Consider the following 13,682-nt stretch of genomic DNA (forward strand, 5'->3'; position numbering starts at 1 on the left):
AATATGTTGGATAATAAGGAGAGATTAAGAAAAAGCCTATTAAACATCAAAATAGGTTATGATTTTACAAATTAAGCACCAAAACATCATGTTATACAACAAATTTGACAGAAAAAGTAGTTCATTACACATTAATGCTATGTAGTAATTACTGTATTTACAAATTTAGCACCAAAATATCATGATATATTGAAAACATTGACTACAAAAATGCGTTGGATAATCCAGAATGTTGGATAGATGAGTGTTGGATAAGTGAGACTCTACTGTAGTTGTAATTCAAAATAGACCATAGCAGCTATAAAATGCAGGTTGTGCTAGTCTTACTCCTCTCCGTGCACTAAGGTACATAAGTGTGAGGGGGGGGGGGCATTTTTATTTCTTTAGGGAGGGAGTTCCAGAGGCAGGAAGCAGTCACGGAGAAGGCGATCTCTTGTTCCCACCAACCACGCTTGTGACAGGGGTGGGAGCGAGAGCAGGGCCTGAACGAAGTGCACAAGATGGTCTATATAGGGAGGTGTGATTGGACAAATAGCCTGGACCTGAAACGTTTAGTGCTTTATAGCTAACCACCAGCACTTTGTATTTAGCGTGGAAGCAGACCGTCAGCCAGTGAAGCTGCCATAATATGGGAATGATTCTCTCCCTGTACGGAGCTCCAGTTGCTGCTGAACACTGAACTAGCTGTAGCTTCCAAACTATCTTCAAAGGCAGCCCAATGTAGAAAGCATTGCAGTCGTTCAGGCGGGATGTGACTAAGATGTGGACTACCATGGCCAAGTCAGGCATTTCAAGGTACAAGCGCAGCTGGCACACAAGTTTTACCTGTGCAAAGGTGCTCCTGTCCATCACCGACACCTGAAGTTCCAGGGTCAGCAATGAGTCCAGGATCACCCCCAGACTACGAACCTGGGTCTTCAGGGGAAGTGTAACCACATCTGGCACAAGCTGTAACCCTATACCCTGCTCTGTTTTTTGACTGACTGGGAGTACGTCTGTCTTGTCAGGATTTAGTTTCAGCTTGTAATTGCAATTACAAAAGACTGAAACATGGAAACATGGTAAGTCAACATCTATGTAATGTTCGCCGATTAAATGGCCTATTCTAGTTGAAATGGATTTAGGCTTTAATTTCCTAAAATTGCTGTTTTATTTACAAAAATACAAGAAATGTATGTTCACTGAGAAAGCTGAGCTATTTTTGGTTTCATATATATGACCAGTTTTACCTGAGGGCAGCAACGCAATGTGTACGCATCCTGTACTCTGTCACAAAACCTATGGGATTCTACAAAATGTAGAAGAGAAAGTTAAAAGCAAGCAAGTAAGCAAAGCTAACACCAGTATTAAACATCTCTGGTACTAGGTCAAAATCTGATGTTTGCAATGAAATATACATTGATAATTCGTAATTTTGAAATCTTTTGCAATTTTATATGAATCCAAAATTGCATATTATATGACTGAACAAATTTTATTGTTATGATCACAGACCAAGAGTGTAAAACTTTAAAACATTAAACACTGAGTTTTTAAAAAAGTTTTAACATTAAGACCAAAAATTCACAACTATATGTTATTAACAATTGTATTTTTTTTTTTACTGTTGCAAGATTTTTTAAAGAAGATTTAATCTAAGTTTTGTACGGGGTGTAAGGTTTAGGATTTATATCCTACTTTGCATATGCTTAATAGGTCTTATTTTCTATATTGGATTTATTGAAGCAAGAAATGTCGCAACAGTAGGCATAAATGTAGAGGGCAATAATGTCCCCCCCCCCCCGCCCTACTCCAAAATGAATATTCACCTGCTATTTCAGATGGATGGTGGTCAGAATCTAACAACGATCTGAATCGAAAAGCAACTTCAATCTGCCCACGATGTGGTCGCAGTGCATGAATATCTGTTTCCAAAGAAAAGCAATTATAACACATTTTAAAATCAGGTATTTCCTAGGTCCACCAGCAGGAATCTATGGTATTCTGGGCCAAATGGCCTTCATTTCAATGTGTTTTTGAAGGCGTTCATGGCTGGGATCACAGGGTTGCTGTATGTTTTCCGGGCTGTATGGCCATGTTCCAGAAGTATTCTCTCCTGACGTTTCACCCACATCTATGGCAGGCATCCTCAGAAGTTGTGAGGTCCTTCATTTCAATAGGGTTTCCTATTATCCACGTATCCACACAAAGTCTGGGAATGTATTCCCCTCTGGTATAGGGGCCATACTATAGTCCAGTGGTTCTCAACCTGTGGGTCCCCAGATGTTTTGGCCTACAACTCCCAGAAATCCTAACAGCTGGTAAGCTGCCATAGTGGAAGGCATTCCCAGAGCTACTGGACTTAGAAATGCCAATACCAACCTGTATCAAAGGCATTTGTTGTGCCCTTCAAGACCTCGAGTGTGAGGGCAGCCACGATGTCAGCTTGCCTTGCAATTGCGCTGGCCCTTTCCACTGCTTCGCATCCTAGAGAAGTAATCATTTGCGTCCCATTGATAAGAGCAAGACCCTTTAAAGAAACAGTGTTTGTATTTAGTGACTCTTCTTATATGAAGACATGAGTTTTCCTCCTACTCTAGTTGAGACCGTGTAAGAAGATTGACTTCCCTTCTCCCCTCTTTCTTTAGTTCAAAGCATCATAAAGGTAAAGGTAAAGGTTTTCCCTGACATTAGCCCTAGCCATGTCTGACTCTGGGGGTTGTGCTCATCACAATTTTTCAGCCGAAGAGCCGACATTGTCCTTAGACACCTCCAAGGTCATGTGGCCAGCATGATTGCATGGAACGCCATTACTTTCCCACTGGAGCGGCATCTATCGATCTACTCACATTTGCATGTTTTTGTACTGCTAGGTTGGCAGAAGCTGGGGCTAACAGCGGGAGCTCACCCACTCCCCGGATTCGAACCGCCAGCCTTTCGGTCAGCAAGTTCAGCAGCTCAGCAGTTTAACCTGCTGCACCACCATCATGAGCAGATTGAAATATAATGGATGAGGAGTAGGTGGTTCAACCAACCCAAAACATGTTACTGCTTGAGCTGGAGTAGCAAATGCTTCTATTCATTAATCCTGTTACTAAAAGGAAGCCAAGTAGTTTTGGTATATGAAGCAGAAGATGCCACCATTCACCTTGTCTCCAGAAATACAAATACAGTAGAGTCTCACTTATCCAACATAAACGGGCCGGCAGAATGTTGGATAAGCGAATAAGTTGGATAATAAGGAGGCATTAAGGAAAAGCCTATTAAACATCAAATTAGGTTATGACTTTACAAATGAAGCACCAAAACATCATTTTAAACAACAAATTTGGCAGAAAAAGTAGTTCAATATGCAGTAATGCTAGATAGTAATTACTGTATTTATGAATTTCGCACCAAAATATCACGATATATTGAAAACATTGACTACAAAAATGCATTGGATAATCCAGAACGTTGGATAAGCGAGTGTTGGATAAGCGAGACTCTACTGTATAAGAGCAACGAACCAAACAATTAATTTATTGCCCCTTGAATATATCCAAAATCACTTGGACTAAGGATAGGGCAGATGGATAGTGTAGCCTTAAACATCACCTGGATATCAGTTTGGGGAAAGCTGTAGTAAAATTATAGTTGGGCCAGGAGCGTATTAAATTTCTTCTACAGATTCACTTTTTAAAAAAAGAAATCTAACTATTGTATTATCAAGCTATATTGTATATTTTCTGGTCTATTGGCCTGCTGCTGAGAGTTGTAACTTGCACAGGAGGCAGATAAACATTTTATTACCTCTTTTGGCTTCAGGGTAACTGGTTTCAGACCATGAGCTTGTAGTACCTGTAAATCAATATCAATACCTTTTTAGTTAGGAAAAACAAATATTTTTATTATTCTACCTAGAAATAGTTTGAAATGTCCCAGTAAGAAAGGACAGCGCATAACCTGGTATGCAAGAGCAAAAATGATGATGTGGCTGTAAGTTTCAGCTGCACTGAGCACCTTTGCGTTTTAGAGCAAGTACCAGTAGTTCAAATTCGGGTTTTCAGTTCCCTTTATATGCAAGTGTTGTGATATGCACTTATTGGGATCAATTGCAAAAATGTCTGTAGATGAATGTTCTCAAAGTGGAAACCATCCAGATGTACTGGAATTGCACCTCCAGAATCCTACACCTATGAGAAGTGGCTTCTCGGGGTAAATTTAACTTGGAGAAGAGAAGATTTAGAGGGGACATGATAGCCATGTTAAAATATTTGAAAAGATGTCATAATGAGGAGAGAGCAAGCTTGTCTTCTACTGTTCTAAAAACTAAGACATGGAGCAACAGGTTTGAACTACAGAAAAATGAGATTCCACGTAAGCATTAGGAAAACATCCTGTCGAGAAGAGCTGTTCAGCAGTGGAATATGCTGTCTCAGAGTGTGATGAAGTCTTCTCCAGATATTTTAAACAAAGGCTGGATGGCCGTGGTGGTCTCTATCAACTCAATGGTTCTATGATGGGAGTTCTATGATATCCAGAAGGTATCAAGTGAGGATACTGCAAGCCACTTCTGGAGTGAGAGAATCAGCCATCTACAGAGACATTGCCCAGGGGACGCCCGGATGTGTTACTATCACACAGGGAGGTTTCTCTCATATCCGACCCATCCTCTATTCAGATAACAGCCAGTATGCCAACAACTTAAATCAAGAAACAACTTACTAAGATCTACAGAAATACTTGCAGGAATACCTCAGCAAACGAGAATCCAAAAGTGGCAGGCTAAAACATGGAATCTCAATCAGTGGCTGAGATCAGATGAAAATCTCCCTCCTGGGCATACAGAAGACTGGGCGACTTGGAAGGCACTGAACAGACTGCGCTCTGGCACCACTAGATGCAGAGCCAATCTTAAGAAATGGGGCTACAAAGTGGAGTCCACAACACGCGAGTGTGGAGAAGAGCAGCCACAGACCACCCAATACAATGCAGCTGGAGTCCTACCACATGCACAATAGAGGACCTTCTTACACTTAGTGGCACTTCAAGTGGTCAGCTTCTGTTTAAAATAAATTTGGCATAATAGCAAGTTTTTAACTTTGTTTGTGGTTTTAAAAAAATACATTATAACTATATTCTCAGTTTGCTTTTGACACAATAAATAAATAAAGCAAATGAAGAATGGCACATCTTGAAACCATTGCACAAGTCAGGAAAAATCCTCATTCTCCCTTTCACACCTTAATGAAATAATTATTACTGATTCAGCCATATTAAACCAAAAAGGATCAGCAGAATGGTATCTAGATGCAGCTTACATATTTTGCATCCGCCCATCCACTCTTTGGGGACCACATCTTCCCTTCTCCAATAAGTCCGAGAGCAAGATGAGAGAGAGGGGCTAAATCTCCACTGGCTCCAACAGTCCCTTGCTCAGGAATGTAGGGTAGGCAGGATGCTATTGGGGCGGAAACAGGGCTTCGTTAAGGTTGCTTTTCAGCATCATTATTATGTTATATACATTGCCTTGAGTATTACACAGCATGTGTGCATACACATACAAATAGACAAACAGCATATAAAAATTGGCACTGACATTGTCTTTCAAAGGTGAAAAAAACATAAAGTACAAGAATTGTGCTATTTGGCACAACCTGGCAAAGCTAGAGTTTTGGACAAACTCTCAGAAACCCCCAACTAGCCTAATCCACAGAGTCATTTTTCCAAGCTCTGAGCATGACCCTCAGTTAAACTTATAGGCATCAGTTACATATCAATGGGCTTAGTGTAACCAATAGCTGAGTGTAAACAACTGTAATGGCCTCTGGCAATGATCTCTTCAACTGTAATGGAAATGTGAAGAGGTCATTGTCCAGACCAGACAGAAAACCATGTTCCACTTCTTTACAGAGTTAAATATGGATCCTCTCCTTTAAGGCCCCTTCCACACAGCTGTATAAAATCCACATTGAACAGGATTGATATATGGCAGTGTGGACTCAGATAATCTAGTTCAAAGCAGTTATTGTGTATTATCTGTATTGTGTATTATCTGCATTGTTATATGGCTGTGCAGAAGGGCCCTCGTTGCTCTTTTAAAACAAGAATTCTACAATACAATCAACATGTTTCCCTTCTCTAGGCAAAGTGCTTGGGGACTGATTAGGAAAGATTAAGCAGAGATATGATAGTTGCGCTGAAATACACAAAGGACTGATACAACAGAATTTTGTCTAGCTTGGATATGGCTAGAATGATCGAAAAGTTGCAAAGCAAGAAACTTTGGCTAAATAGCATGAGAAACCTCCTAATTCTGAGGGTTGTTTGTCAATGAAACAGACTGTGTCATGCCTCTGCAAGATTTCTCACTGTTTACTCTTGTTAAGCCCTCACTTGGAGGAGATTAGTATTTTATGTATAGTTTGTGGGGTTAGTCTAGATAGCCTCTCCTTGTGTTTGAAACCTCCCTTGCCCTGTCCCTTGAAGACTCCTCTCAGGGACAGAGCCTCAGCCAAGACCGTTCTGGCTCCTTGAGGAGTCTGGCAAAGTGGTATTGGAAGGTGAAGAGTAAGTCATGTCGAAGCTACGCAAGTCAGTCACATTGAAGTTACACAAGCTACACAAGTTATATCAAAGCTATACAAAAGTAAAGACACAAAGTAAAACCACGTTGGAGATATAATAGATTGAGATCCAATTGAAGCTCTGTTAAAGTAACACCCAGTCAGAACTGTGGTTGTGCTTCAAGGACTTTAACTCCCCTCACAAAGATTGGCAGTTAAATAACAGATCTCAAGAGGAAGTTTGAGATCTGTTATTTAATAAATTGCTGTTTTTACTTCTAATGTATAGCATCTGATCGGTTCCCTGCATCACAGGCACCTTCCAAATAAATAGCTAGTCTGGGGGCAGAACAGAGTGCCTCAAGGTAAATCCAATTTTAAAAATTCAGAAAGCATTGGCCGTTTTACCATTGAATGCTTCAATGACTTGGTGAAGAGTTTCTAAGGAAATCCCACTGTATCCTTTGGCTAGGACATTGATTCTTAATGCTAAAAGCATGCGAGATCTCTCTGGATTCAATGGCTTCCCAACACCTAGAAGAAATAACCACTCTATCAGTGTTGTTTATAGGAGTCAGGAGAAAAAAATTGGAAAGCAAATCTGCCTTACCTGCTGAATGTGATCGGACCAAATTCACCTGAAGCTCCCTCAAAGAGAGAAGAAAGAACAAAATAGATGTTGAAACAACATTAGGATGTTTAACTTTATTGCAAAAACTCGGTCAAGCAAAATCAAGGAAGCTATGGAAATAAATCTAACTGAACATCACACTAATAATTATTTGATGGTGTCTGAAAATTATTTTGATATCAAATTTAAAAGGCAGAAGAAGAGACATACTCTAGCTTACTGTTTGGAATGACAGTTCGCGCAAACTTCCCAAAGCCTGTAGTGATTCCATATACAACTGAAAGAATAATAATAACATATTTTAATCTAAGAATTAGATCCAGCCAATTTCCATCCAGCCACACCCCCATTTTTAAAAAGAAACAATTTTTTACCTCTCCGTTCATTTACAATACTTTCAATGACTCCTCTTGATGCTTTCACTTTATCTTCTGCTTCTGGGGTAAGCTGGAAGCATGAGTGCCTATATTTATTTTCCATTTCAATGTCAAGTGGAAGGATAATAAGGTATTTGGGGATAGATTTCTTTCCAGACACTCACCTTGATCTTATAGAGTCCCTTCCCTAAATTGACCAAATCCTTTGTTGTCAAACTGTTCCCATCTAAAGAAATGTACTGCATAAAAGAACAGCATTAGACAAGAATTAGACAGTGGGAATTACGAGGGTTATCCAGAAAGTAGATTACGTTTTGGAATTAAAAATGAACAAAGTATAGGAGAAAACATTTACCATATGCAGTTGAAAGCCACACCCAAATACCACTTCTCAACATAGTCGCCATTCAAATCTAGGCACTTATCATAGCGATGAATGAGCATGGCAACTCCTTCCCCACAAAACCCCACGCTCGTCCAGGATTGCTTTTCTAAGGTTTTGCAAATGCTTGCAAACTATGTCGGCAAGGAAGGTTATGGCAACCTTTTTTTGCGACAGGAAAGGTATGCTTCTTGCAGACTTCCTGGAACAAGGCATGATGATAAACTCAGAAAGGTATTGCCAAACTTTTCAAAACCTTAGAAGAGCGATCCAGGACGAGCGTGCAGGAAAGTTGAGCGCAGGAATTTTGCTGTTTCATGGGAACGCCCGGCCCCACACAGCGGGTTGCACACATAAAGTTCTGGAGACTTTTGGGTGGGAGTTGTTTCCTCATCCGCCATGCAGTCTGGGCCTTGCACCGAGTGACTACCACTTGTTTCCAACAATTGGGGGGGCGGGGGGGCGGCTTGCAATGCAGCGATTTGGCGATGATGCGCAGCTGCGGAAAGGAGTGACCGGCTGGTTGAGGATGCAAGCGGCAGAGTTTTCTGGGGAAGGAGTTGCCAGGCTCATTCATCGCTATGATAAGTGCCTAGATTTGAATGGCGACTATGTTGAGAAGTGGTATTTGGGTGTGGCTTTCAACTGCATATGGTAAATGTTTTCTCCTATGGTTTATTCATTTTTAATTCCAAAACGTAATCTACTTTCTGGATAACCCTCGTATAACATGCTTCAGTAGGTGACAATAGGAACCCATTACGCTTCAATGTTCATTTTTCAGAATTTGAAAATCAGTGATTTCACTGCAAATCTGATGTTAGAAACACAACACACTATTATGTGTCAGAGCACAGTTTGTGTTTTTCCAAAATAATAACCCCTGCATTCGTCTAACTTGAAATGCTGTAAGCGTATATAGTAAATGTAAAGATTTCCCCTGATGTTAAGTCAATTCATGTTTGACTCTGGGGGTTGGTGCTCATCTCCATTTCTATGCTGAAGAGATGGTGTTGTCTGTATACGCCTCCACAGTCATGTGGCCGGCATGAGTACATGGAGCACCGTTAACTTCACGCTGGAGCGGTACCTATTGATCTACTCACATTTGCATGTTTTCGAACTGCTAGGTTGGCAGAAGCTAGGGCTAACAGCGGGTGCTCACCCCACTCCCTGGATTTGAACTACCAACCTTTCAGTTAGCAAGTTCAACAGCAAGTTCAATGAGAGCACCACTGAGGGCTCTCATAAGTGTATAGTTGTAACTGTTACTGTAGTTGCAACTAACAGTTAGGTATATGTATGTAAGTCTATATACGTACACACAACTGTTAGTTGCAACGAGGGTTAGACCCATTGAATCAATAGATTCTTGGCAAATCAGCACTTACATACTGTAAATCTTATTGATCTAGGCCCCTTCTACACTGCCATATAAAATCCAGATTTTCTTTTTGATCTGGATTATATGCAGTATAGAAGGATATGAACCCACTTTGGATTTCGCCCCCTTAAGCTTTCAAAATAATTAGAATCTTTTTGCAGACAGAATATTTAAAGATTGGCCTGCAACAATGTTTAGTGATTAAAATTCATTGACAGAAAGAAGAACAAGGTTAATACAAACATTATACAACCAGGTTACGATTTGCGCTAAGAGTTTTGATAGTACAACATGTTCTATGATATTAACATGGGGTAGAGTTGGGAAGTTTTTCTAAAATGTTGCATATAGCATATAGTTACTAGCAGATTTAGAATTAGAGTACTATTGTTATGGAGTAGGAAGTATCAGATGTCCGAGGAATAGAATTAAAATGAATGGTTTAAAGCAGTGGTTCTCAACCTTCTTAATGCTGTGACCCCTTAATACAATTCCTTATGTTGTGGTGACCCCAATCATAAAATTATTTTTGTTGTTACTACATAACTGTAATTTTGCTACTGTTATGTATCATAATGTAAGTATCTGATATGCAGGATGTATTTTAATTCACTGGACCAAATACCAGATACGCCCAAATTTGAATACTGATGGGGTTGGGGAGGGAGGATCGATTTTGTCTTTTGGGAGTTATAGTTGTGCAGATTTATAGTTAAACTACCATCAAAGAGCATTCTGAAATCCACTAATGATGGAACTGAACTACACTTGGCCCACAGAATTCCCATGACCAAGAAAAAATACTGGAAGGGTTTGGTGGGCATTGACCTTGAGTTTTGGAGTTGTAGTTCACCTACATCCAGAGAGCACTGTGGATTCCAAACACTTATGGATCTGGATCAATCTTGGCATGAATTCTTAATATGCCCAAATGTGAACACTGGTGGAATTTGGGGAAAATAGACCTTGACATTTGGGAGTTGTAGTTGCTGGAATTTATAGTGCACCTACAATCAAAGAGCTCCTTGAACCCCACCAACGATAGAATTGGTCCAAACTTCCCACACAGAACCCCCATGACCAACAGAAAATACTGTTGGACAATGAACAAAAATTAAGAAAACAAGAGAGTGAAATATAAAGGCAGTATTTGTAAGTCTGTACCTGTTCCGGTTCTCGATATTTACTATATCTGAAACAGTGCATAAGAAAAACATACTTTACAATTTGTGTTACATTTTTAGAACATTTTGGAATATAGATGTGTTGTCCAGCTGAATAAAATATACTTAATTGATAAAAGCTAACTAAAAGAACATTGCGTCTTTTCAAAAAGGATACAAATAAACACCTTCTGGCTGCGATGGAATAAAATCCGGAGACATCACATCTCCTTCTATTACTGAAAGAAAAAACAGGCATGTGCCATGAAAGTCCATTCTCCACACTTCTGTAGCCACATTTTTTATAGCAAATTTTGCTTTCCCTCCCAAAGAATAATCTCTCACAATCAGAATCTGGTCAGAAAATGTTTTGCTATTTTCCCCATATTTCTTTACAATTTTCCTCCCATTTTATTTTTAAAAGCATCTGCAAGAGATAAATATCTCTATCTCGCCCAAACACAATTGATTTATTATTTATATAAAACATTTAAGTGCTTTACAGTAGAAGCCAAACAGATGTCAACTCTGTGCTTCACAGACCTCAACAAAACCTGATAATGGTTGAAAGCAAAGAGACAAGGGATGAACTGCAAGCAAATGTTTCTTGATGTAACTTAGACATCATTGCATTTGGATGTGGCGACATCACTGTTAATGCAACAGACAAAACGGCACACTGTAATCAGTTTCAATTTATCATACATTGGATTCATACATTTCTGTCAGTCCCCATCACATGAAAAACACAAAGTACTGTTCTTTGCATGTCTTTGCATGAGAAATGTTCTTTGCTTTCTTCAATTTCTTTTTAGAAGCTGAGAAATGTGTAGCGTTTGTGCAAGACAGATTGCACAGAAATGGAAGCCGATTTCTCAAACATTTCATCACCTCCTGCCTCCTTTTGCGTTTCTGAACTTCTTCTTCATGTGTGAAAGCACAGTAGTTTTCGTGATGGTGGTTTGTAGCTTACTTACCAACTTCCACAAACTCATTGTCTTCAAGGGCAATGTCCAAAGTATCGTCATGATCCAATAATCCAAGACCTTTGCAGCGGCGAACATAGAATTGGACTTCTTCCACAGAATTAAATCCTCCATTGTCGGGTTTATTTTTCATGTAACGTCTCACAGCTTCTTTTCCCAGCCATCGCACTGTGTTTGCACTATTTTGGCAGGGCACCGCAAGCCATTCGCCTCGGACATGCACTGTGTACCTTGGCATAGCTCTCCTCTATCTAAGGCAGTCCTTCCACTCTGAAGTATCCGTAGGCGAACACCTCCCTGATGGGCATTCAGTGCCACGTGCCACACGACCAAATCCCACTTTCCCAATCAGGAAAGGGCCAAGAGCTGCCCACTGTCCTTGAGATTCCCTCCCCAAGCATATATTTAACCACATCTCAAATCAAAACCACAGAGAGAAGACACACCCCTATTAATAAACAACAGGAACACACCATTTAAACCTGGCTGACCAACAGCCACAGAGATTGGCTTATTTATTTACTTATATTTTTGAAATTCTGTTTTAAATACTTGAAAGAATACTCTACTAACTGAGGCAGCATAAAGAAATAATCTCTTAATGAAGTTATCTCCTCCAAAATTCTTGGCACACTTTTGAAAAATCCAGATATTATCAGTGAAAGGGATTATCCACACAATACTTTCCAGGACAGAATGCATTGACCAATAAAAGCTAAAGGTAAAGGTTTCCCCTGACGTTAAGTCCAGTCATGTCTGACTCTGGGGGTTGGTGCTCATTTCCATTTCTAGGCTGAAGAGCCGGCGTTGTCCGTAGACACCTCCAAGGTCATGTGGCCGGCATGGCTGCATGGAGCGCTGTTACCTTTCCGCTGGAGCGGTATCTATTGATCTACTCACATTGGCATGTTTTCGAACTGCTAGGTTGGCAGGAGCTGGACCTAACAGCGGCCGCTCACGCCGCTCCCGGGGTTTGAACCTGGGACCTTTCGGTCTGCAAGTTCAGCAGCTCAGCGCTTTAACGCACTTCGCCACCGGGGCTCCTACATTGACCAATAGATTTTATAATTTTTAATTACTATAATATTACCTCATGTGTAAAGATTACAAACTTATATAGCAACTGGCAATATTCCTGTGGATAGTATTTTGAAAAGGTTCTGGTTTCACCAGGTAAACCATACTCACTTTGTGAAATTATTACGTTTTTTAAAGATCTCCACATTGTTTTGCTTTGTTTTATAGAAAAGTTTCTGTGTTACTCTATTTTTAAAAATTGTACTTTGAGGGCTATGGTGGGCAGAAAAATAACTTGTATACATGCTTTTAAACCAGTGGTGTCCAATCTTTGGTATTTGGGACTTTAGTATCTTCAGTATTGCCAGAGTAAAACCTGGAAATAGATCCGCGCCTTTAAGCATTGTGCAGAATTTCCAACAGGTGTTGCTTGTACCCTTCTACACAATCAAAGCTACAGAAATTCTGTCTCCAGTTTAACTCTAGCAACCCTATGCTTTTCTCTTACATCACAGCCTTTGGGACAATTTATGCACCACTTGTAGGACCTATTCACAGAGTGGTAGATTTCCCTTGAAGTAATTTATTGCACAATGTGGCTGAATCCATGCAGATTAAATCTATTATTGTCCCAATCCCAAACTTTTAGTAACATATCATGTTCCTCTCCTTCTGATTGATGGACAGATCATATCCCCATTGTTTTCAGGTGAGGTGTGAATAAAATCACTATCGAACTATAGAATACCTCAACTGCAATCTCTAGTCGCATGGGCCCCCAACTCCCAAAATTCCAGACCATTGAACAAGCTGACTAGGGCTTCTGGGAGTTGGAGGCCAAAACAGCTGGGAGGCAGCAATTTGAGGATGCCTGATCTATAATATGGTGGTTGTTTAGGTGAATGCTGGAGAAATCTCTAGTAATGATCTTTGCTTTTGAGCCACATTTTTATGCCATGACTGAATTGGAAAATGCCAGTTATTGATTTTTATGTATAGACACCAGCTTTAATTTACCAGATGCGATTTGATCATTTTAGAGATGCACTAGAAAAAGACATTTATAGGCTGTATAAATGTTGGTCCTTGTATCTTCCATCTAGGTATTTCTGAACGCTTGCCAATGTTATATTGCACTCTGTCCATTTCAACTGTGAAATTACCTTCCCCATTTTGGCCCATTTCGGCCCATGTTGCACTTTGCCTGGGTTCTAT

The 13,682-nt window shown here is 40.1% G+C and overlaps 1 protein-coding gene across 3 annotated transcripts in view; it reads right to left on the reverse strand.

Moving 5' to 3' along the window:
• Window positions 1-11,821, reverse strand: part of hal (histidine ammonia-lyase) — a 20,631-nt gene extending 8,810 nt beyond the window's left edge. The window contains exons 1-13 of one of the 3 annotated variants that reach the window (XR_010006796.1): window positions 11,442-11,821; window positions 10,643-10,703; window positions 10,466-10,493; window positions 7,700-7,774; window positions 7,533-7,605; window positions 7,369-7,435; window positions 7,138-7,175; window positions 6,936-7,061; window positions 5,283-5,422; window positions 3,772-3,819; window positions 2,362-2,509; window positions 1,809-1,904; window positions 1,230-1,288 (exon numbers count right to left, since the gene is read on the reverse strand). Coding sequence is in view for 2 of the 3 variants with exons in the window: in XM_003221064.4 (XP_003221112.1) it covers window positions 1,230-1,288; window positions 1,809-1,904; window positions 2,362-2,509; window positions 3,772-3,819; window positions 5,283-5,422; window positions 6,936-7,061; window positions 7,138-7,175; window positions 7,369-7,435; window positions 7,533-7,605; window positions 7,700-7,774; window positions 10,466-10,493; window positions 10,643-10,703; window positions 11,442-11,688 (1,206 nt within the window). In the remaining variant the exon portion in view is untranslated. Of the gene's footprint in view, window positions 1-1,229; window positions 1,289-1,808; window positions 1,905-2,361; window positions 2,510-3,771; window positions 3,820-5,282; window positions 5,423-6,935; window positions 7,062-7,137; window positions 7,176-7,368; window positions 7,436-7,532; window positions 7,606-7,699; window positions 7,775-10,465; window positions 10,494-10,642; window positions 10,704-11,441 lie in introns of those variants that run through there. The other 2 variants (XM_003221064.4, XM_008110842.2) reach the window with 2 other exon arrangements.
• Between the last annotated feature and the right edge of the window lie 1,861 nt (window positions 11,822-13,682).

The sequence above is a fragment of the Anolis carolinensis genome, chromosome 5 (assembly GCF_035594765.1).
Source record: "Anolis carolinensis isolate JA03-04 chromosome 5, rAnoCar3.1.pri, whole genome shotgun sequence".
NCBI classification, from domain to species: Eukaryota; Metazoa; Chordata; class Lepidosauria; order Squamata; family Dactyloidae; genus Anolis; species Anolis carolinensis.